The 22,321-nt window shown below is 42.6% G+C and overlaps 2 protein-coding genes across 6 annotated transcripts in view; one reads left to right on the forward strand and one right to left on the reverse strand.

Annotated features, from left to right (window-relative positions):
* On the reverse strand, window positions 1-19,995 carry Sdhaf2 (succinate dehydrogenase complex assembly factor 2). The gene is made up of 4 exons (XM_050136621.1): window positions 19,859-19,995; window positions 13,400-13,617; window positions 13,210-13,319; window positions 1-420 (listed from the first exon to the last, which is right to left on the reverse strand). The coding sequence occupies exons 1-4, from the start codon at window positions 19,892-19,894 to the stop codon at window positions 290-292; spliced, it is 495 nt and encodes a 164-aa protein (XP_049992578.1). The 5' UTR covers window positions 19,895-19,995; the 3' UTR covers window positions 1-289.
* The window catches only part of Cpsf7 (cleavage and polyadenylation specific factor 7), a 24,308-nt gene continuing 21,879 nt past the window's right edge, over window positions 19,893-22,321 (forward strand). For 3 of the 5 annotated variants that reach the window (XM_050136614.1, XM_050136613.1, XM_050136615.1), the window contains exons 1-2: window positions 19,893-20,122; window positions 20,739-20,847. In XM_050136614.1, coding sequence (XP_049992571.1) covers window positions 19,893-20,122; window positions 20,739-20,847 — 339 coding nt within the window. The other 2 variants (XM_050136616.1, XM_050136620.1) reach the window with 2 other exon arrangements.

Genomic DNA, 22,321 nt, shown 5'->3' on the forward strand with positions numbered 1-22,321 from the left:
ATTTTTAAAAAATATTTATTTATTTATTTATTATGCATACAATATTCTTTCTGTGTGCCAGAAGAGGGCACCAGACCTCATTACAGATGGTTGTGAGCCACCATGTGGTTGCTGGGAATTGAACTCAGGACCTTTGGAAGAGCAGGCAATGCTCTTAACCGCTGAGCCATCTCTCCAGCCCGCCATCTTGTATATTACACGTCTGTCCTGGTAGAGGTTCAAGTGCCTAAGAAAGAGCAGGAAGTCAGAGTCTACACCAGAAGCACCATGACCGCCAGTGGCACACAGCTTAACGAGGCTTTTCAAAGAGATATTCCAGATCTGGGGCCCGCAGTCTCTGCTCTTTGTTTTTGTTTTTGGTGAACTCTCTCAGCAGTTCCATGACTTCATTTTCAAATATTTCTGGAGCTGGTTTTGCTTCTGCAACAGAAGGGTGGGCAGAAAGAATTGTACCATAGTCAATGCTCACGTGAAGACTTGGAACTATGAAGCTGCATACAGTGCTCATGCCTGTAGTCCCAGCACTTATGAGACTAAGGCAGGATGATTATTGCAAGTTCAAGACCAGCCTGGGTCACAGAGTGAGCTCTACATATCTATAATCCCAGCACTGGAAAAACTGAGGCAGAAGAATCAAGAATTTAAAATTAAAGCCAGGTAAGGTTAGAGCTTGCCTTTAATCCCAGTACTCTGGAGGCAGAGGTGAGTAGATCTCTGTGCATTCCAGGACAGCCAGGGCTACACAGTGAGACCCTGTACCAAAAGGCGGAAAAAAAAAATTTGAAGCCAGACTAGGATACAAAATGGAACCCATCTCCAAAAGCTAACAAAGGGCTCAGGAAATGACCCAGTAAGTAAAGCATTTGGCATGTAAGCATGAGGGAGGGCCTGTGTGTCCAGGACTTACATAATCCAAGTATGAAGGCACACATATGTGATCTTAGTGCTACTCTAACAAGACAAGAGAATCCCTGGAGGGCCTAACAAACTAGGCAAACCTGTTTGCCATGCTTGAATTCCATTCCCGAAACCCATGTAAGGGTAAAAGAGAACTAACTTCACACTCAGACCTCCACATGGGTACTGTAACATATGTATGCACACACCCTCTCTGTCTCTGTCTCTATCATACACACACACACACACACACACACACACACACACACACACACAATTTTTTTTAAAGCCAGCAAACAAAAATGTGATGCAGGAGTTAGAGAGATGGCTCAGCAGTTAAGAGCATCTACTGCTTCCCCAGAGGACCTGAGTTTGATTTTAGCACTATGTCTGGTGGCTCACAACAACCTGTATTCCTGTTCCAGGGGATCCAATGCCTTTGGCCTCCACTGACACACCAGCACTCACATGTGCATACAGACACATATACATACGCATGACGAAAAAGAAAATAAATCCAGGAAGGAAACTATTGTGAGAAATCCATGGTGTCATTGGCTAAATGGCTCAAGTTCCCACAAAAGAAAACTATAAGAAAGCAAGCAATAGAAATAGACTCAGGGATAACTTGCATCAGGACTCCAGGTAAGAATTTAAAGTAATTAGGACGAACATTAAAAGCTCCCATGGAAAAAGCAGGCAAAGAAGAACAGATGAGGCATTTCAGCAGGGAGTGAGAAAGTCTAAATGTCATATGGAAATGCTAAAAATAAAGCCACAGCAGCAGCAATGCAAAATGACTTCATGAAGCTCATCGTGACATCTGACAGAGAGAATCAGTGAAAGAGAGGCCAAGAGATGATGCCAAATACAAAGGACCCAAACTGATTCCCAAAGAGACAAGAGGAGCACACAAAACTGTGGACACACATCATTCAAAGTGCAATCAGAATTGCAAAAGGAAAAGAGGGTATGAAGGAGACTGAAGAATCTTCCATTAATAATCAAAAACATAAAAAGCCAGATCCAACATGTCCAGAGAACCCCAAACAGAATAAATACCACAACAAATACCTAGACATAGTAATATAGTTAGGATGGGGAATGTTCCTCCAAGGACAATGTCCCCATGTGTCCCCAGCTTACTACTACTGGGAGGAAGTGAAAACCTTGGGGGTCCTAGGAAGTCTTCTAGTCATTGGAGATATATTCTCAAAGGGATAACAGGATCCAGTCCCTCCCTTCCTTATCCCTCAACACACCTGATACATGCTTCCTGGCCATGAAGTGAACACTGCTTATCAGGTTCTTTCTGCTGCCATGTGCTGCCTCATCTACTTACCTCAGTTCTTCCAGCACTGGCGTTTGTCACCCAGAGAACGAACTCCTAAAACTGTGAGTCAAACAAACCTTTCTAAACTGGGCATGGTGGCATGTGTCTGCAATTCTAACTACTCAGAAGGGCTGAAGCATGGAAGTTCAGCAGTTTGGGGCCAGCCTGAGCAACAAGAACTCATCTCTTAAAGAATAATTTTAAAATATCTTTTTATTTTAATTTTGGATTTATTTATTTTATGTGTGAGTGTTTTGCCTCTATGTATATGCATGTGCACCATATATGTGCCTGGTGCCCACTGAGGCCAGAAGTGGGTACCAGAACCCTTGGAACTGTAGTTACATACTGACAGCCTGGCAAAAGATGTATGTCTTCATAAAGCACTGAAAAACAAACAAACTTGTGAGCCTTCAGTTCCATACTCAAGATAGAGAATTCAAATAAGCCAATTTGTGCTACAAGTAAAGGAAGTTCAGCAGAGGGATTATGGCAGGATAGGAACAGAGATTTACATAAAGAAACAACCATCTCCAGAAACGGCCAAAGTTAATGAGAGTAAAATACATATTTTGAATTGTTTTCTTTTACTGTACATAGTAAAACAACAGAAATGTGTTCCGGGCTTAGAATAAAGGTCAAAGTAAAAAGAATGACACAGCTTAAGGCAGTGCGTATGTGTGTGGAGAGCGTACACTCTGTTGTAAAGGCCATACATTATACATGAGCTTCACAGGTCTCAAAATCAGACTATAATTATTTAAAGCTGTATATTGTGAACCCAGGAGCAATAATTAAAAACCTAAAGCACATAAGAGTGGCAATACCCACCCCCATACACAACCAAATAAAAGGAAAAAAAAAACACATGGAAGAAACAACAAACAACCAAAAATGGTAGAGTTTAACTCAAACACATTGAGAATTTAGTAAATATGGAAGGTCTAAATCCATTGGTGAAAAGCAGAGACCATCAGATGGGATGAAAAAAAGAAAGACGATGTATTCTGTCTACAGAAAAACTCAATTTAGATATAAAGACAAAGACAGTTTGTGATTTTACAACATATGCACTCCAGCTGGTAATGGAAGGGCACTCAGACAAATGTCAAGTACGAGGGAGGATTGCCACTGCCAGGCAGAGAGAGCTAAGAGCAAACAAGGCCCTCAAAAGCCGAGGGAAACTGGCTGTTGGCAGGTCAAAGGGAACTCAGCCCTCTACTGAAAGGAAACAAATTCTCGGGAAAAAAAAAATGTCAATGGGCTTAGAATTAGATTATTCCCCAGTCTCCAGATGGAACACAGCACACCTGGCTCACTGATTTCGGAGTATGAATATCTGGGCAGAGCTTTTTACCCACAGAACTATGAACCAAGAAATAGCTGTGGCTTCGAATTTAGTAAATGTGTGGCAATTGCTTACAAAGCAAGAGGAAAATAATCCAAACAGGAAGCTACACACCAGGCAAAAACTAATCAAAAGAAACCTGAAGGCCCAGCAAGCTGGTTAGTTGATCAAGACACTTGCTACCAAATCCTAGGACCTGAGTTTAATCCCTGGAACCTCCTACAAGTTGTTCTCTGACCTCCATATGTACACTGTGGTATGCACTCCTCCTCCTCCTACACACACACACACACACACACACACACACACACACACACACACAAATAAACGTTGGGGGGAAAAAAAAGCCAGAGTGCCTATACTAACAGACACCTCAAAGCAAGTATCATTACCAACAATAAGGACAGAGCAACACAAAGGAAGCAATCTTAGGAAGAAAATACAACAGTACCAGATGTGTTTGCACTTAACGCCCGAGCCCTGACAATATGAAGCAAAGACCAAGAAAGGAGAAGGGGGTGACAGACGATCCATGAAGGGAACAGATGTCAATGTCCCTCCCTCAGTAACTGATAGAATAGGCTCAGAAAATCAAAACCATGTAGAACACATCAACAACCTCTTTGTCTCAGCTGTCACTTACAGAATGCTCTGCCCACAAAAACAAAGACACAAAACTAAGTGTATATGGAATATTTACCAAGTACTTGTATTTCAGGCCTGAAAGCAAACTTCAACAAAATCTGGCAAATTCCCAAATTCTTGAAACTTAAACATACTTCTTAATAATTCATAGGCTGAACAGAGTCATGAGAAAAACTATAAAGTAATTTGAATCTTAGGAAAATGCAAGATTACATTAACAGAAAGTTCAAACAGTGCTTAGAGCAGTGTTTCTCAACCTGTGGGTCACAATCCCTTTGGTGTCGAATGATCCTTTCACAGGGGCGAGATATCAGATATCCTGTATTACAATTCATATCAGTAGCAAAATTACAGTTATGAAGCACCAATGAAATAACTTTATGGTTGGGAGTCACCATAACATGAGGAACTATATTAAAGGGTCACAGCATTAGGAAGGTTGAAAGCCACTCAGTTAATGGTATGGGATTTCCTTCTGTATGTGTGCACGGTGGCTCAGAGGCAGTGAACAGACTTCCTCCGCCATGTTGGACTGGGCGGAACAAGCAGGCAGGCCGTATATACCCTAGTAACGGTGCAGCTTAAGTTTTTAAGAAGTACTAAGCATTTTTTTAAATATTTATTTATTTATTATGTATACAATATTCTGTCTCTGTGTATACCTGAAGGCCATAAGAGGGCACCAGACCTCATTATAGATGGTTGTGAGCCACCATGTGGTTGCTGGGAATTGAACTCAGGACCTTTGGAAGAGCAGGCAATGCTCTTAACAGCTGAGCCATCTCTCCAGCCCCAACTACTAAGCATTTTAAGAAGTACTTCTGGTCAAAAAATAATTACAGCTATGCAATAAAGACAAATTCAGATGAAAAAGACCTCTAAACACAGTGTGTTTAAAAAATGTACATAGGCTTGGGAGAGAGAAGAAAAGGAGTATAGAGAGTTATAAAAGAAGTAAATGGTTTATTAAAAAACAAAATCTTTAAAGAGACAGAGTGCAGACAGCCCTAGATTGAAAGCAGTAAAAAAATAATCAGCCATGTAAACAAAGAATATGCAAAGAGAGTCGGGATTATATATACTATTGTTTGCTTTGGATTTTTTGACTGTGAATGACAGACAGACATTTCATTGCATGGGCTGCTAAGCTAAACCAACTTACACTTTAAAGGTATCTTGATTTCAGAATTTGGGTCTAAGGATATGCTACTTTGGCTTTCATTTCCACAGAGGATGGGAACCTGTGGAATCCTTCCAGACTGATGTGGTTTGATGGACCAAGACCTCCTGAAAGGCCGCCTTGAACACCCCTCAAAAAAATACTACTTCGCCCAATAAGCAGCAGGAAGAAGTTTGGGCAGAACTATGCCCATATTCCCAGTATTGTCTATAAATGCTTATTTACATTTAAAGGGGGATATGCTATAGAGATTTGCATTGGTATGGATCTTGGTTTATTGATACAAATTTAAGGTCAATTTGTTATACTGAGTATATATATATTTCTGCTCTTGATTAAGTTATTGTATATGTAGTTCATTTAAAAATGTAATGTATAATTAAGAAATACAGGCTAATAGATAATCATCTATAATAGTCAAGCTTGTAGTCATGTTAGTTAGATTTTCTAGATGTACAGAGATGTATTTCAGATGAATAGGCATTCTTCAAACCTTTCAAAGACTACAGAATATGGCATTTAAAATGTTTTAAGAATTTAGGACTTATGACAACAATGAGACACATCTGCTCCTGGCAGCACCAATTACTTCAAGAGGAAGATGGGCATCAAAGAGGCTCCTTAAAGGAGTTGGTTAGCCATTTGGGGAAGAAACTGTTCTTGCCTGGAGTGCTTAACTGGATATGCAGGACCAGTAGAGAAATGACTGCTGACCTTGCCTAAAGGAAAGATGGTCCTTTGGGGTTCCTGCTTCATGAACGAGTCTGCCAGACATTCTGCAGGACACAGAAGAAAGTGACTGACAAACTGCCGATATAGGCGGAACTATCTTTGAAATTTCCTGCTTCATGAAAAAGTTTGCTGAATACTATGGTCCTGAAGGCTGAAGATGGATGCCCCAATGGTAGAGAAGAACCCTGGGTAACTGTCCAGGCAGAGATGACTCTGACAACTCTATAGAGTTTTGGAAGTTGCTTACAATGCACTTCCTGTTTACTTAGGTAATATGATATCCTCTGGAGTCTTTAATGGAGTTGAAGAATTTACAGTTATACTTTTCCTTAGTTATAATAAAAGATAAAATAGATATAAATATTGTAATAATTATTGTTTTATACCTGTTTTGTTATATGTAATTTACTATGTTAAAGCCTTCTTTTTTGTTTAAACAGAAAAGGGGAGGTGATGTGGGATTTCCCTCTGTATGCTGTGATTACCATTGATAAATAAAGGAACTGCTTTGGGCCCATAGCAGATCTATAGGGGAACAGAGCTAGGTGGGGAAAACTAAACTGAATCCTGGGAGAAAGGAGGCAGAGTCAGGAGAAGCCATGTAGCCCCACGGGAGCCAGATTGAACTTTACCTGGTAAGCCACTGCCACGTGGTGATAAACAGATTAACAGAAATGGGTTAAATTAATATGTAAGAGTTAGCCAATAAGAAACTAAAGCTGATGGGCCATGATTTAATTAATACAGTTTCTGTGTAATTATTTTGGTTCTGGGTGACCGGGACAAACAAGCAGCTCCTTCCAACAGGTTAGAGGGACTAAATGTTTATTTATGGTGGAAAAGAAGGTCTCTGATGAGCTTAGCTTCTATTTCAAACAACTAGGAAATGCCAATCACACTTAAGAAGAACATGAATAACAACAGAAACCAATGGAACTGAAAACTGGAAACAAAAGAAAACACCAATGACATAAAACACAAGCCCTTAGAAAGGAAAAAATGAAATTGGTGGCAACTTCTGGCAACACTGATTTAAAAAAGGGAGGGAGATAAAATACAAATTACCAATAATAGATATAAAAGATACCTATTATTATTTATTTGCAGAGAAGGGTGGAGGTCTTACTTTGTGGCTCTGGCTATCCAAGGACTCCCTATGTAGACCAAGTTGACCCCAAACTCACAGAGATCCACCTGCTTCGGCCTCCCAAGTGGATTAGAGGTATGTGGCACAACACCTGTCTTATTTTTAGTAAGTGTGTGAGTATATAATGGGGAGTGCACAGATGCCACAGCATGCACTCGGAAGTCAGAGGGCAACTTCGTGAAATTGGTTCTCTCCCACTTTTATGTAAATTCCAGTGATTGAACTCAGGTCACCATGCTTCAGAAAACAAGCAGCATCACCAGCTGAGTCATAGAATAGGTCCAGGAAAGATACTACTCCAGCTCCTCTAACAGTAAAAGGAAGAAGCCATTGCAAATGAAGTCCTACCCATACACCTGACACTTAGATGACATGGCAAATATTTTGAAAGACAAATGACTGGATCTCACCTCAGAGGATATATCTGTAATTGTTCAATCTCTATTAAAAAATATTAGCTTCATAGTTTAAAATATCCAGGAGGAAAAACCATTGGCCCAGAAAACTTCACTAGCAAAATTTACCACATATTTTTGGAAGAAGTACGAGCAATTCTAATACATCCTCCTGAAAACAGAAAAGAGCACTTCACAACCTATCTCATCAAAACCAGATAACAACTTAGGAAATATCTATACAGCAATATTCATGGAGACAAAAGATCTTGAACTGTTAATAAATCAAGACTCTAATGTTAATTTTGGAATATAAGGCTGGTACAGAATTTGAAAGCCAAATAACATATTAATAAACTTGGGTGGTAGAGTCACTTCACCAAGGAAAAAAAATAAAGGCATCTGTGTTTTGAAAGAAAATGGCCCCCAAAGGGAATGGCACTATTAGGAGGTGTGGCCTTGTTGCAGCAGGTGTGGTCTTGTTGGAGGAAGTGTGTCACTGTGGATCAAGGCTTTAAAGTCTCACATATGCTCAAGACACACCCAATGAGACAGACCACTTCCTGTTGCCATACAAGATGTAGGTCTCTCACCTGCTTCTCCAGCACCAATCAGCCTACACACTGCCATGTCCCATCGTGATGACAATGGACTGAAGAATGCAAGCCACCCCAATTAAATGTGTCCTTTTATAAAAGTTACCATGGTCATGGTATCTCTTCACAGCAATAGAAAACCTAACTAAGACATCACTATTCAAGATTTAAAAGAATGGAGGCAACCAACAGTCCTACCCATCTATATCTTTGAACCACAACAACCAGCATGGCATGATTAACTATTAGGGTGCAATAATTGGTACTCATACCATAGCAGTAACTAAGAGTTCTCTAATTGGAATTAAGACCTGCTTAGTAAGAGGGAAACCATGTCTGGTACTGGAAACCTAGCCAACTACCCAGGGGTAGTGAAATCATTTGAAGGAGAACCTACAATTGTCACTTCACTACACTAGCATAATCCCAATATCTGTCCTTAGGCCCACAGAAAGAGCAGTTCTCACCCTCCACCAAAAAAATTTCTCCTTTGCAACAGAGACCATTACAAAAACCACAACTGATCAAAATGAAATTGTGGAGCTCAATGCCAACTACAACACAACTCCTGCACCTGCACCTAAAATTTAGGGACACTGTGAAAGAGGGGGCATAAAGATTGCAAGAGCCAGAGGAACAATGAATTTGCTAGCAATGAATCTCCTAGCAATGTCAAAATATACCCATGAAGTCTCACCAACATGGCTGTCATGTTGACAATACCAAGTGACTGTAATTGGCCCCTATAGTTCATAGGGAGTGGTACTATTAGGAGGTATGGCTTTGTGGGAGTGGGTATGGCCTTGCTGGAGGAAGTGTCACCATAGGTGGCGAGCGTTGAGGTTTCTTTTTTTTTATCTATTTATTTTATTTATTTATTTATTAATTAAAGATTTCTGTCTCTTCCCCGCCACCGCTTCCCACTTCCTTCCCCCTCCCCCAATCAAGTCCCCCTTCCTCGTCAGCCCAAAGAGCAATCAGGGTTCCCTGCCCTGTGGGAAGTCCAAGGACCACCCACCTCCATCCAGGTCTAGTAAGGCAATCCAAATTGCCTAGGCTCCCACAAAGCCAATACATGCAGTAGGATCAAAAACCCATTGCCATTGTTCTTGAGTTCTCAGTAGTCCTCATTGTCCGCTATGTTCAGCAAGACAAGTTTTAACCCAGGCTTTTTCAGACCCAGGCCAGCTGGCCTTGGTGAGTTCCTAATAGAACATCCCCATTGTCTCAGTGTGTGGGTGCACCCCTCGCGGTCCTGAGTTCCTTGCTCGTGCTCGTGTTGAGGTTTCTTATGCTCAGGATACTGTGCAGTGTCTCAGTTGACTCCCTAATGCCTGCAAGATGTAGGATTCTAAGCTACTTCTCCAGCACCATGTCTGCCTGCATGCCACCATGCTCCCCACTGTCATGATAAAAGGACTGAACCTCTGAAACTGTCGGTGAGCCACCACAATTGAATGTTTTCATTTATAATAGTTGCTGTGAAGTTGGGCAGTGGTGGCATACACCTTTAATCCCAGCACTCGGGAGGCAGAGGCAGGCAGATCTCTGTGAGTTCAAGGCCAGACTGGTCTACAGAGTGAATTCCAGGACAGCCAGAGCTACACAGAGAAACCCTGTCTTGAAAAACCAAAAAGAGCTGCTGTAGGGCTGGAGAGATGCCTCAACAATTGAGAGCATTGACTGTTATTCCAGAGGACCTGGGTTCAATTTCCAGTGCCCACATGGCAGCTCACAGCTGTTTGTAACTCCAAGATCTGACACCCTCACATAGACATACATGCAAACAAAACACCAATGCACATAAAATAAAAATAACTACCTTAAAAAAGAGTTACTGTGGTCATGGTGTCTCTTCACAGCAAGAAAAACCCCAAGACACTAAGTGTCTCTTCATAATTTGTCCCTGGCAATCACTGGTAAATAGCTATTGTCCCTGTTGTTTTGTTTTTCCTAAATATAAGCACATAGAAGGTATTCTTTGGATCTTAGCATAAACAGTGGAAACTATGGCCAGTTGTCTATTTATATAATGGCTCATATGCAAAGAAAGACTTTTTTTATTTTCTGTTTTGAAACAAGGTCTCATTATGTAGCGTTAGCTGGACTCAAACTCAGAGATCAACCTGCCCCTGCCTCCCAAGGACTGGGATTAAAGCTGTGCACCACCATGTCAAGCAAGACTGATTTTTAAAAAGTTGAAGGGGGGAAATCCAAAAGAATAATACTTCATGATTGCAAGTATATGAAGTTCAAATCCAATGTTCATGAGACATAGGCACACTCATTTGTAGACCTGCTAACTGTGGTTGATTACACATTATAGTTGCAAACTACAGTTACAGAGTTATGAGAGACCATATGGCTTGCAGTACCTAAAATATTTACTGTCTGGCTCATTCAGATAAAGTATGGTATAAAGGTATACACACCCACAATCCAATGATTCTTCTGGGTATTTATCCAAGAAAACCTGCAATCTATTTTCATAAAATCTGTACACAAATGTTTACAGTGGCTTTGGTCATTATTGTCTACAAGTGAAAAATGCTAAAATCCCTCTACTGGTCAATAAATAAAGTATGGTATAATCCACACACTGAAATATTATTCAACAAACAAAAGAATGAACTACTGACATAAGCAACAAAGGTCAATCTCAAATGTCTTATAAGTCTGCACCAAACTTGTCCTAATAAGGCTAGATAGCAAATATTTAAGATTTGCTGGGTTTTCAAATAACCAATTAAGCATCTAGACTCCTATTTTTGAAAAAAGACTTACTTTATCTTTAATTGTAATTGTGTGTGTGTACATGAGTGCCATCCCCATAAAAGGCCAGAGGTGTTGGATTCTCCTGGAGTTGGAGTTACACAAAGTTATGAGCAGGCAGTCTGTTAATATATAGATTACCATGGCCATTACACTAACAAGAAACTGTTAAGTCACAGAAAACTGATTGGTCCACAGCTGCCCGAGCACAAAGAGAGCAAGAAAGTAGGGAAGCCCACGACCCATACTGGACCCAGAAGCCAGCCGGGCAGTGGCAGGTAGCCAAGGCTCTCTGAGACGTCTAATGAGAAAATATGAAGGACCGTGGCACGGGAATTCTATACCCAAATGAATGGCATGGAGCCTGATGGTGGCTGGCTAGAGCCACTGGAGATCTGAGCCCCACGAATCGGGGCGCCAACTGTAGAAGTTAGCACGATTCGGGAAATAACCAGACTAGCTAAAAGAAAAACAATTATATTTTTATTTATTATAAGAGGAAAAACTCATGAAAGAGGAACGAGAAGTCCAAGCTCAGCTGTGCTGTGCAGTGAGGGTACCACAAGGGGGGGGGCTCTGAGTGCCCCAGAAAACCACACCCTAGCTTCCCCATATGAGCATTACCCTGAGAAAGCCAATCTTCATTATGTCTGTGGCCTGCAATTCAAAAATGCTTGATCCATTTGCAGTCTCTGTTTCTACTTCCTTAAACTTTCCCTTTTACAAGAGCCCTCACCACCCCACCCCAGGATTAAGGTGGATTTTGGACAAGAGCCCTTCATCTTTTAATTGAGCTGACTTTTTAAATAAAACGTCATCATCCTGACTAGGAATGGTGGCACATGTCTGTATTCCCAACACTCTGTAAACTCAGCCTTGAGGAGGCTGGGGTGGAAGGATCATGAGTTCAAAGCCAGACTGGGCTACATAGTGAGTCGCTGACTCAAAACAAAGCAAGTGCCTGGCCATTAATCTCAGCACACAGGGGCAAAAGCAGGTAGATCCCTGTGAGTTTGAGGCCAGTTTGGTCTGGATAGCAAGTTCCAAACCAGCCTGGGCCATACAGTGAGATCCTTTATCAAAAGACAAAACAACCCAAAAATATTGCTGCCTTTACTTTGATGCCTTGTCTCTCAACTGAACTGGCTTGTCCTACAGGAAACAACCCAGGACATTTCACCCCGTTTCCAACCTATTCTTCGGTCTTTCCTTTGATCCTGTGAGTTTTATAAGCTTTACTATATTCCCCTTTCACCTAAGTCAGAGTGTACTCCATCTGTCTCACAAAAAGCTGAACTGAGGGCAGGAAAGGCATTTGCTGCAAAGCTCGATGACCTTAGTTCAATCCCTGGAACTCACAAGGTGAAAAGAGAAAACTAAGTTGTCTCTGACCTTAATACACATGCACATGTATGTAGTGAGGAGCAGCGGGCTGCATCCCGCCACTCAGCTAGCTCTACACCTGAAATAATTACACGGAAACTGTATTCTTTTGAACACTGCTTGGCCCATTAGCTCTAGCCTCTTATTGGCTAGCTCTCACATCTAGATTAACCCATTTCTAATAATCTGTGTAACACCACAAGGTGGTAGCTTACCAGTAAGATCTTAACCTGCGTCTGTGTAGGGTGGGAGAATCATGGCAACTGCTTGACTCAGCTTCTTTCTCCCAGCATTCTGTTTTGTTTACTCCACCTACCTAATTTTCTGTCCTATCAAAGGGCCAAGGCAGTTTCTTTATTTAACCAATGAAATCAACACAAAACAGAAGACTCCCACATCACATGTATGCTTGCTTACACATGCACACAAAATAAATAAGTAAAAGAAAAAATGTTTAAAGAAACAACTGATTAAACAAATTTTGTACATTCTGGAAATTTTTGAACAGTGTTTAGGTTTAGTGTCTATTACATAAATAAAAATGATGAAAACAGGGCCTGACTTTATGGCACATGTAATCCCAGCATTCAGGAGGCAGAGGCGGGCAGATCTCTGTGAGTTCAAAGCAAACCTGGTCTACATAGAGAATTTCAGGACAGTCAGGGCTACACAGAACAATGCTGTCTCAAAAAAAAAAAAAAAGGATTGCAAAGATACTATTTCAGACTCAAATTGGTGTATTCTCCTATCATCATGAAATGCAGTTTATCATATGGAATACCTGTGGCCCAGTAGTAAATATCCCAGTCATTGCTAGGCTCGTTAATCAGGCGATCATAGAGGTTCAGCTGCTTCTCTGTCATGTTGTGCAGATATTCTTTAGCAAAGAGGCTAAAAATTAAAAGGAAAATGAGGCTGACAAGACTGCCTTAATAAAGAGAAGTGACACCCTGAGTCCTCTTCCCCACTACCTAAGAAGAATGCAGTTCTCCAGCATCCCCCTCTTTCTGCTCTCATAGAGCAGGCGGGCTCTTTTGGTTTCTATGGATTCATCAGTTCTCTCCTGCCATGGAGGCAAAGGGATTTCAATCATGTCTTTTTGAGAATCTGTTGGGCTGTCACCTCTGTAGAATCGTCTGAATGATGTCACACTGAACAAAGGAGACAGCAGGCTCTGCTTTGACAGCACCTGAAACAAACCACAAACATCTTTATAAGACAATGGTAACTATTACTGCTATTTATTCAACACATAAGGTGCTAAATGCATTAGATTTCACTTAGTCCTTCTGTTGATTCTGGTCCCTTTATAGCCAAGGGAACAGAAACCAATGAATCTAAGACTTAGAGGGGATAGTCTCTGAAATAGAACCACAGACACATGTTCATAAATTGAGCAACACCTCACTCTACAAGACAGAATAAATATTCCAGAAGTATTCTTAATGAATCTTTCCAGAAATTATTCCAGCAGAAGCATGTCTCCTTTTGCGTTCCTTTAAAACTGTATATTTGTGTCCCAGTTACTCACCTGTTAAACCCTGAGGATACCTAGATCTCTAAAGACTCCAGACCTAAGAAGGGCATAAACTCTAAAACATAATGAGAAGGGTGGGATGATGGCTCAGTAAGTAAAGTGCTTTCTGTGCAAGCATGAGGAGCTGAGTGCAGACCATGTAAGAGCCAAGCATGGCCAAGAATGACATCCTTCAGCTGTAACCCCAGTACAGGTAGATCATAACAACTTATTGGTCAGGGAGTCTAGCCAAAACAGAGAGAAATAAAGTGAAAATAGAGGACGACACCTGAAGTTGACTTCTGGCTTTCACACATAAAGTCTGGCAAGCACTCTCCTCTCTTCTCTTTCTTCTCTCACATACACACAATTATATCACACACATACACAATTTCTTAAAAAAGACACAATGGTAAGGTGGTAATGTAGACAGAAATTTCTGTCCCACCTGGTCCTACACTCGTTCAGTCCCAAAGAAACACACAGAGGCTTATATTAATAATAAACTGTTGGGCCTATTAGCTCAGGTTTATTATTAACAAGCTCTTGCAATTTATGTTAACCTGTAATTCTTGTCTATGTTTAGCTATGTTACTTGGTTCCTTTTCTCAGTAAGGCATTCTCATCTTGCTTCCTCTGTGTCTGGCTGATAACTGCATCTCTACCTTTCCTCTTCCCAGAATTATTAGTCTGGTTGCCCACCTAAACTTCCTGCCTGGCTACTGGCCAATCAGCATTTCATTAAACTAATACGAGTGACAAGTCCTTACACTGTACAAGAGTATTATCCCACAGCATGGTAATGTTAGCAAGAAGGCAGAATAGGAAGACTCACATCCTCCTTGACACCAAACCCTTCAATAGAGATACTGACTCAACAATTCACAAATCTATTCCCTCTATAAGAAGTCTGGGAAATAGGCTCCTGCTCCCCAGATGAGTACAAAATCAGCTGCCAACAGGAAAGTTGCAGACTAAACATGCCATAATCCTGTTATAGTGGTATATTATTTGTGTTTTAATAAATAAAGCATGCCTAAAGATCAGACAGCAAAGCAGCCATTCTAGTCAGCCATATAGGCCATGAGTGGTGGCACACACCTTTAATCCCTGGACTCAGGAGACAGAGGTAGACAGATCTCGTGTTCAAGGCCACCTTGGGTTATACAAAATTGAATCTGTCTAAAAGGAAAACAGAATTCACACAAAGGTGATCTTGAATCCCAGCACTAGAGAGGTGGAGACAGGAGCAATAAGGCTGGACAGAGAGAGAAATAAAAAGGGGAAGAGATAGGAACTCAGTGGAGTATGGAGTCTTTAGGATGCTTAGAGATAGGATCTCACCCATTTTTGGTCTAAGGTAGAGGTAAAAGCCAGTGGCTGGCTGCTTTGCTTTTCTGATCTTCAGGTTGAACCCCAATATGTCTCTGGGTTTTTATTATTCGTGCTAAATCCTGTTTTCCCCAAGACTTCCCCCATACCACCATCCAAGCACAAGATGATAGGGAGAATATTCCAACACCAGACTTCTACCTAGGAGGGAAAGGTAAGACTCCTAGATGGTATCCAAACAAGCTGAATCTAAGTGCTATAGGAAGGGGCACCTGGCTGGAAGCTGTAGCAAACAAAGGTGATGGTTAACACCAGCAGCATTCTCTTGCCATGCTCCCCATTCCTGCCTTACTGTAGAATGAAAAAAAAAAATCACAACTCCCAGCTTTTCCTGGGGAAGCAGAGCTGGGGTGGCCATCTAATGCTCCAGTGTCTCAGGGGCTGCCTATGGGGCTGGTTTTTTGTTTCTCTTGCCTCAGAGCACAACCCATTCAAGACACTTAGGGACCATGGAGACCAAGAGAGCTGAGCTGCTTACTTTTGGTGCAGAGGAAATCTTACATAGCAGACAAAAATCTAGTATTGTTTGGGAGCCTCTTCCCCAGGGCTCAGGGAATAGTGGAGCATATGGCTAATGTGCTAGAGCATGGGGGTTGATATTCCTCAAGGGACTGGTTGGTTTCTATTTTGAACAACTTACAACACTAATAGAACCAGCAAACTCTAGAAGTCCAGCAGCCACTGAGCATAAGAGAGCAGAACAACTAGCTAGGTATAGTGCCTCATGCCTCTAATTCCAGCACTTGAGAGGGTAGAGCAGGGCTACTATGAAGCTGAGGGACTATAGTACCATACAAAACAGAGAAGGCGAGGAAAGGAGGAAGAGGCTTTGAGCAACTTACAGTGGTTACAAAGAAACTATAGAATCACAGACACTACGGAAAGCTGCTGATTATGAATGACAGAGGAAGGCAAAGGTGCTTGTTGCTAAGCATGAGGACCTGAGTTCTAACCCCAGAGCACATACACACAGAAGACAGACATATACATTCACAGAGAGGCAGAGACAGACAGACAGACAGACAGACACACACACACACACACACACACACACGATATTTAGAAAGAAAGAAAGAAAGAAAGAAAGAAAGAAAGAAAGAAAGAAAGAAAGAAAGAACTTCCAAACTTTGGAAAAAGAAATGGACATTCAAATTTGGGAAGTTCAAGAGACCTCAAGTATCATGAACCTAAGGAAGTCCATACCAAGGCATAAATTGTTCAGCAAATCAGAAATGTACATGTATAAAGTAAGGCCATGTGAGGGCACAATGGAAAAGTGGCTATCTGCAAGCCATGGCGTGAGACCACGAGAGAGAATAGAATAGCTGTGCTATCATCTTCACCCTAGACTCCAGTCTCCAGAACTTTGAAAACAGACATTTCTGTTGTAAGGTAGCTCCAGTAAATGAATACAGCATGCTTTGAAAGCTCAGTTTCCTATGCCACAACCTAAGCATTCTAGGCCAGCATCTCTAGGAAAAGGCACTTGAAAATACATTTTAGGGGCTGGAGAGATGGCTCAGCGGTTAAGAAGATTGGCTGAGTCCTGAGTTCAATTCCCAGAAACACATGGTGGCTCACAACCATTTATAGTGGGATCTGATAACCTCTTCTGGCATAAAGTTGTACCTCCATCTAGAACATTTATATACGTAAGTTTTAAAAAAGAAAACACATTAAAAAATTTTTGTGTGCAAATGTAGGTGCATGTGTAGAGGTCAGAGGAACATCTCAGGTGTCAGTCTTCACCTTCTACCTTGTTTTGAGAGTTTTCTTTGTTGTTTTCTATTGTGTGTGCCAGCTAGCTGGCTTGTGAGCTTCCAGGGATTATCTCATCTCTACCTCCCATCTCATCATAGCAGCACACTAGGCTGGCCTTGAACTTACTAAAGAACCTTAAATTTCTCATCCTCTTGCCACCAATTTCACAGTGCTAGAATTAGAAGCACATGGCAAACTCAGGACTTTCATGCATGAAAAGTGTTGTATAGCAATCTCCCCTATGATAAAACCTCCAATTTTGAAGGGAAGCTCATTAAAACACAGAATGTTGCTGTTGTTTTCTTTCTCTTCTTTTCTTCTCCTCCTTCTTCTTTATCATTATCACTATGTAGTCCTAGCCAGCCTGGATCATCATCACCACTACATCATCACTATGTAGTTCTAGCTGGCCTGGATCATCATCAACATCACCACCATCACCATCATCATTATCACCACCATCATTACTATGTAATCCTAGATGGCCTGGATCATGATCATGATCATCATCACTAAGTAGACCTAGCTTGCCTGGAACTTGACATCTAGATCAGATGAACTCAGAGACCCTCCAGTTTCTGCCTTATGCTACCACACCCAGCCAAGACACAGAATGTTCTAAAGCAAGGTAATATATCCTGTCCTACAGGGATGCTCCTTAAGCTCAGGAAGTAAACAACTCAAAGGTTTCAGGAAGTCTCTAAAACTAACCAGCTATACAAGGCCACGCTCTCCTCACATATAACTTTAGCTCCAGAGATCCAACAATCTCTTCAGCTTCAGTGGGTAGTCATACTCACAAGTGTGTGAGTACACACACACAAACTTTATTTTTTTTTAATATTTATTTATTATGTATACAATATTCTGTCTGTGTGTATATCTGCAGGCCAGAAGAGGGCACCAGACCTCATTGCAGATGGTTGTGAGCCACCATGTGGTTGCTGGGAATTGAACTCAGGACCTTTGGAAGAGCAGGCAGCGCTCTTAACCACTGAGCCATCTCTCCAGCCCCACACACAAACTTTAAAAAAAAAAATCTTCAAATAAAAGCACACTCTGACATCAATACCCCATACACAAGGAGTAAAAGAGAGAAGCTTTTGTATGCAGTTAAAATTATCAGTTTAATAACTTAGAAAATATTCTAGGTAAGCCCCATCGTACCACAATGAAAACTCCTATAGAAGAGACTCAAAAGAAAATGAGATTGCTGAGGCTACAAAGATAGTTTAGCAGTTAAGAGCATTTACTGCTCTTATGTAGGACTGGGGTTTGGTTCCCAACATCCACAGCAGGTGTCTCATACCCACCTGTAACTCCAATTTCAGAAAATCCAACACCCTCCTCTGGCCTTCATGGGCACCTGGACACTTAGTAGACATAAACTTATGAAAACACATACATATATTTTTAATCTAAAAGAGAAAGAGAGAGAATGGAAGGAAAGAAGGAAAGAAAGGAAGGAAGGAAGGAAGGAAGGAAGGAAGGAAGGAAGGAAGGAAGGAAGGAAGGAAAGAAAAAGAGATTCCCTACATGCCGAGACCCTGGGTTTGGGGCTTAGCACAAAAAACAAAACTGTCACACGAGATGAAGAACACTATATAGTATTAAGGGTTAGCAAGGCCGGGCAGTGGTGGTGCAGCCTTTTAATCCCAGCACTCGGGAGGCAGAGGCAGGCGGATCTCTGTGAGTTCGAGGTCAACCTGGTCTACAAGGGCTAGTTCCAGGACAGGCTCCAAAGCTACAGAGAAACCCTGTCTTGAAAAACAAAAAACAAAACAAAACAAAAAAAAAAACCCAAAAGTTAGCAAGAAGGTCTAACAATTATAACTATATGTAGACCTGACACTAGAGAACTCAGATCTATAAAACAGGGACAGATCTAAAGGGAGAAAAAAAAGCAACAGACAGATTTTAATACCATACTTTCAATAAGGGATGGGACATCCAGACATAAGCTAAGTTTATCTACTGAGATATACAGACATTCTACAAAACGGACCATGCATTTCTCTCAAATGCATGGATGGATGAACATTCCCAAGAGCTCCCAAGTTATGTCACAAGTCTTGACAAATTTAAGACAAATCCTAACTACCTTTCACCAACACTGAAATAAAACCGGAAAACTCACAAACATATATTTAAAACCACACATTTGAACAACCAAAATGTTACAATAATGAAAAACACTTTTCTTTTTACTCTCGAGGCAGATTAAAGCCTACCATACAAGAAAATGGAGACCAAAATAGTACCTAGATGTAAATTTATAGCGGCAAAAGGTTAAGCTTTGAAAAAAAGTGTGTGTGTGTGTGTTGATTCAAGCCTATAATCCTAGTACTTGGGAGGATGAGGCAGGAGAATTACAAATTTGAGGCCAGCCTGAGCAACACATTAAGACTGGCTAAAAAGGGAAAGAAAACACTAAAGAGTTTAAGAATAGGGGCTAGAAATGGGCTTTTGGAGGCGGTTCGGTAACTGTGCCTGGGAACTTAGGTAAGATCTGAGTTTTCTCGATGACTGACAACTTAACCACATATTACCAAGTGTTATGCTCGAGCACACCGTGCGCTCAGCAAAGACTGGAAAATGACCAGCATGTCCAGCGCCTGTTTGCGCCTCGCCCTGGGGGGGAATCTTTCCCTTGAGGGGTTGTGGGGTAGTTGAACTCTTCCTACAGTCTCCACGACACAGAGGAGGACAAAACAGTCCTAGCTGTTGCCCGCCCCGAACCCTAAATCTTCGGCTATCTCACCCGCGCCAGCGTCGGGATCAAGGTGACCACCGCCATGTCTCCCTACAGCACCGGAAACTCCCTACAGCTTCCGGGAACTCCCGGCGGGCAGTCTGCGGATTTCACCAGTGGAGGTGGCCCTCGAGCCGGAAGACGCGTCCCAGCGTATGGCGGAAGTAGCGGTGCGTGTGACGCCGCCGGCGGGGGGGGCGGGACCTGGGGCGGAGAGCGGTTCGCGCGCTTCGGGCCTAGTCGGGACTCTCCGCGGCCGCCGCCATATTCCCGGTAACGGGGGCGCGCGGCCGGGGGCCGGAAGGAGGGCCGGGGCTGGCGCCGCGGCGGGGAGGGGGTCGGTTGAGGTGGCGGCGGAAGGCGGCGGGTGGAGGGAAGCGCGGGTCTCTGAGGGAGGGGCTGAGATCCTGGAGCTGTGGGAGGGAGCCGGGTAGGCCCAGCCGAGGGCGAGGACCGGGCCCGGTTGGAGTGGAGGCGGCGGTAGTTTCCGGGCCCGCTGGGGGACTCCGGCTTCGGCCGCCCCCAAGGCCTAGCAGGTGCGGCGGGTTGAGCTTGCGGCCTTCGCCGCCATGGTTCGTCACAGCACGGCCCGGGGCCCCTCTCGAGAGTCGAGGCCTCTATTTGGCGGTGGCGCCACAGGCAGCTACGGGCGCCGAGTCGGCGCAACTCGGGTCGGGCCCGCGGGTGATGGGCAGCGAGCCCCGCGAGCCCGGGCGGCCTGGGAGGGCTGGGGGCGGCGCGAGGCTGGAGGCGGAGCGGAGCGGGTGGGGCCGGGCTCTGGCTGCAGGGATGCTGCCTCTCCAGGGACGAGAGGTTGGCGACCACTGCCCTCCTCCCAGCCTGGGACCCTCGTGCCTTAAAATTTTTTACCCTTTTCTGAATACCGTAGTGGCATCTTTCTTACTTTGTCCGTTCTCCGGGCTCGAGAGCGTATTTCCGGAGCCATGTCAGAAGGAGTGGACTTGATTGATATATACGCTGATGAAGAGTTCAACCAGGTAAGAGGAATCAGCAGCTGCTTTGGGGTTTCCTTCATCAGTCTACTGGCAGTGATTTCTGTATCAGCTCAAAATGATTCTCTTTACTATTGAAGCGTTTCCCCCTAGCGGAGGCTTTGAAGACGACTGACCATTTCTTTATGTTAATTTGAACCTCCAAGCTTCAATTTTAAAGGGTTGCTTTAAGAGCAAATAAAAAGCCAAGTGTAATAGAATGATGAATCAGCCTGTGGAATTTGTTTCCCCAAGTCATTCCAAAGCTGAATGACTAACCATAATTAAAACTCAAAATTACATTTGTTGCAGTATTGTGTGGATAATTTTGATACTTGTTACTTTGCTGTTCTCTCAGCTTGGGGCTCCAGAATGTTAGCCCCTCCCCCTGCTAGTCCCCTCCTAATGGTGCAGACAGTACAAGAGATAACTTCGAGAGACATGGTATAAAATGTACTTTAAAGATGGGGTTCCCTCTTCACTTCTTTTTAAATAGCTGGACTGTGTCTTGAGAAGTCTGTGGGCAGTTGTGTCTTTGCGATTATTACAATACCAGGGAATTTATACAAATGTTTCTTGAAATAGTAATGTATGTGGTTGAGTTCTGTGATCTTGAAGGCAAAGCTCAACTGATACTTTCTATTTAAAACTTTAATTATCTTACCTGGGTTCTTCAGAACTGTTATCCTTAAGCAAACTGGTTCTGACCCATTGGTGTATTCCAGTGGGTACACGAAAGGACCTGGGAAGATTGGGCTAGAGAAGTAGCTTGCCTGGCTTGGACCTTGACTTTGATAGGAGCAACAAAGAGGCTCTTGTGCTCCGTTATTTTATTTTCAGTAGTGGGGGGTGGTATGTGCAAGTGAATTCAGGTGCCCAAGGAGCCCAGCAATGTGGGGTCCCCTTGGAACTGGTGTTAAGGTGGTTGTGAGCCACCTGGTGTGGGTTTTAGTGACCGAACTCGGCTTCTCTGGACAAGCAGAAAGTGCTTTTAACTACTGAGCCCTCTCCAGTCTTGCCTTCCTGAGTTCTATGCATTTGTTTGAATTAGATTTTCACCATTTGAAATTTACGCCTTTGTCATTAATTAACAACTCTCTTAAAAGATGGTGCCCCGGGGGCTGGAGAGATGGCTCAGTGGTTTGCCTGCTCTTCCAAAGGTCCTGAGTTCAATTCCCAGCAACCACATGGTGGCTCACAACCATCTGTAATGAGGTCTGGTGCCCTCTTCTGGCCTGCAGACAGACAGAATAGTGTATACATAATAAATAAATATTAAAAAAAAAAAAAAAAAAAGATGGTGCCCCCAAATTCTGAATCTGTATTGTTGACTGATACTGCAACTCATTCTCTCTGGAGAATAGAATCCTTGACCACGAGCCATGCTTGATTTAAAAAAAAAAAATTAATAATTGGTTAAACAGTATAGTATGACTTGGGGGTGTCATAAATAAGACATAGTTCTTGTCCGGTGGTCATT

Source organism: Alexandromys fortis, unplaced genomic scaffold, assembly GCF_014885135.2.
Source record: "Alexandromys fortis isolate MF-2015 unplaced genomic scaffold, M_Fortis_MF-2015_v1.1 scaffold_3, whole genome shotgun sequence".
NCBI lineage: Eukaryota > Metazoa > Chordata > Mammalia > Rodentia > Cricetidae > Alexandromys > Alexandromys fortis.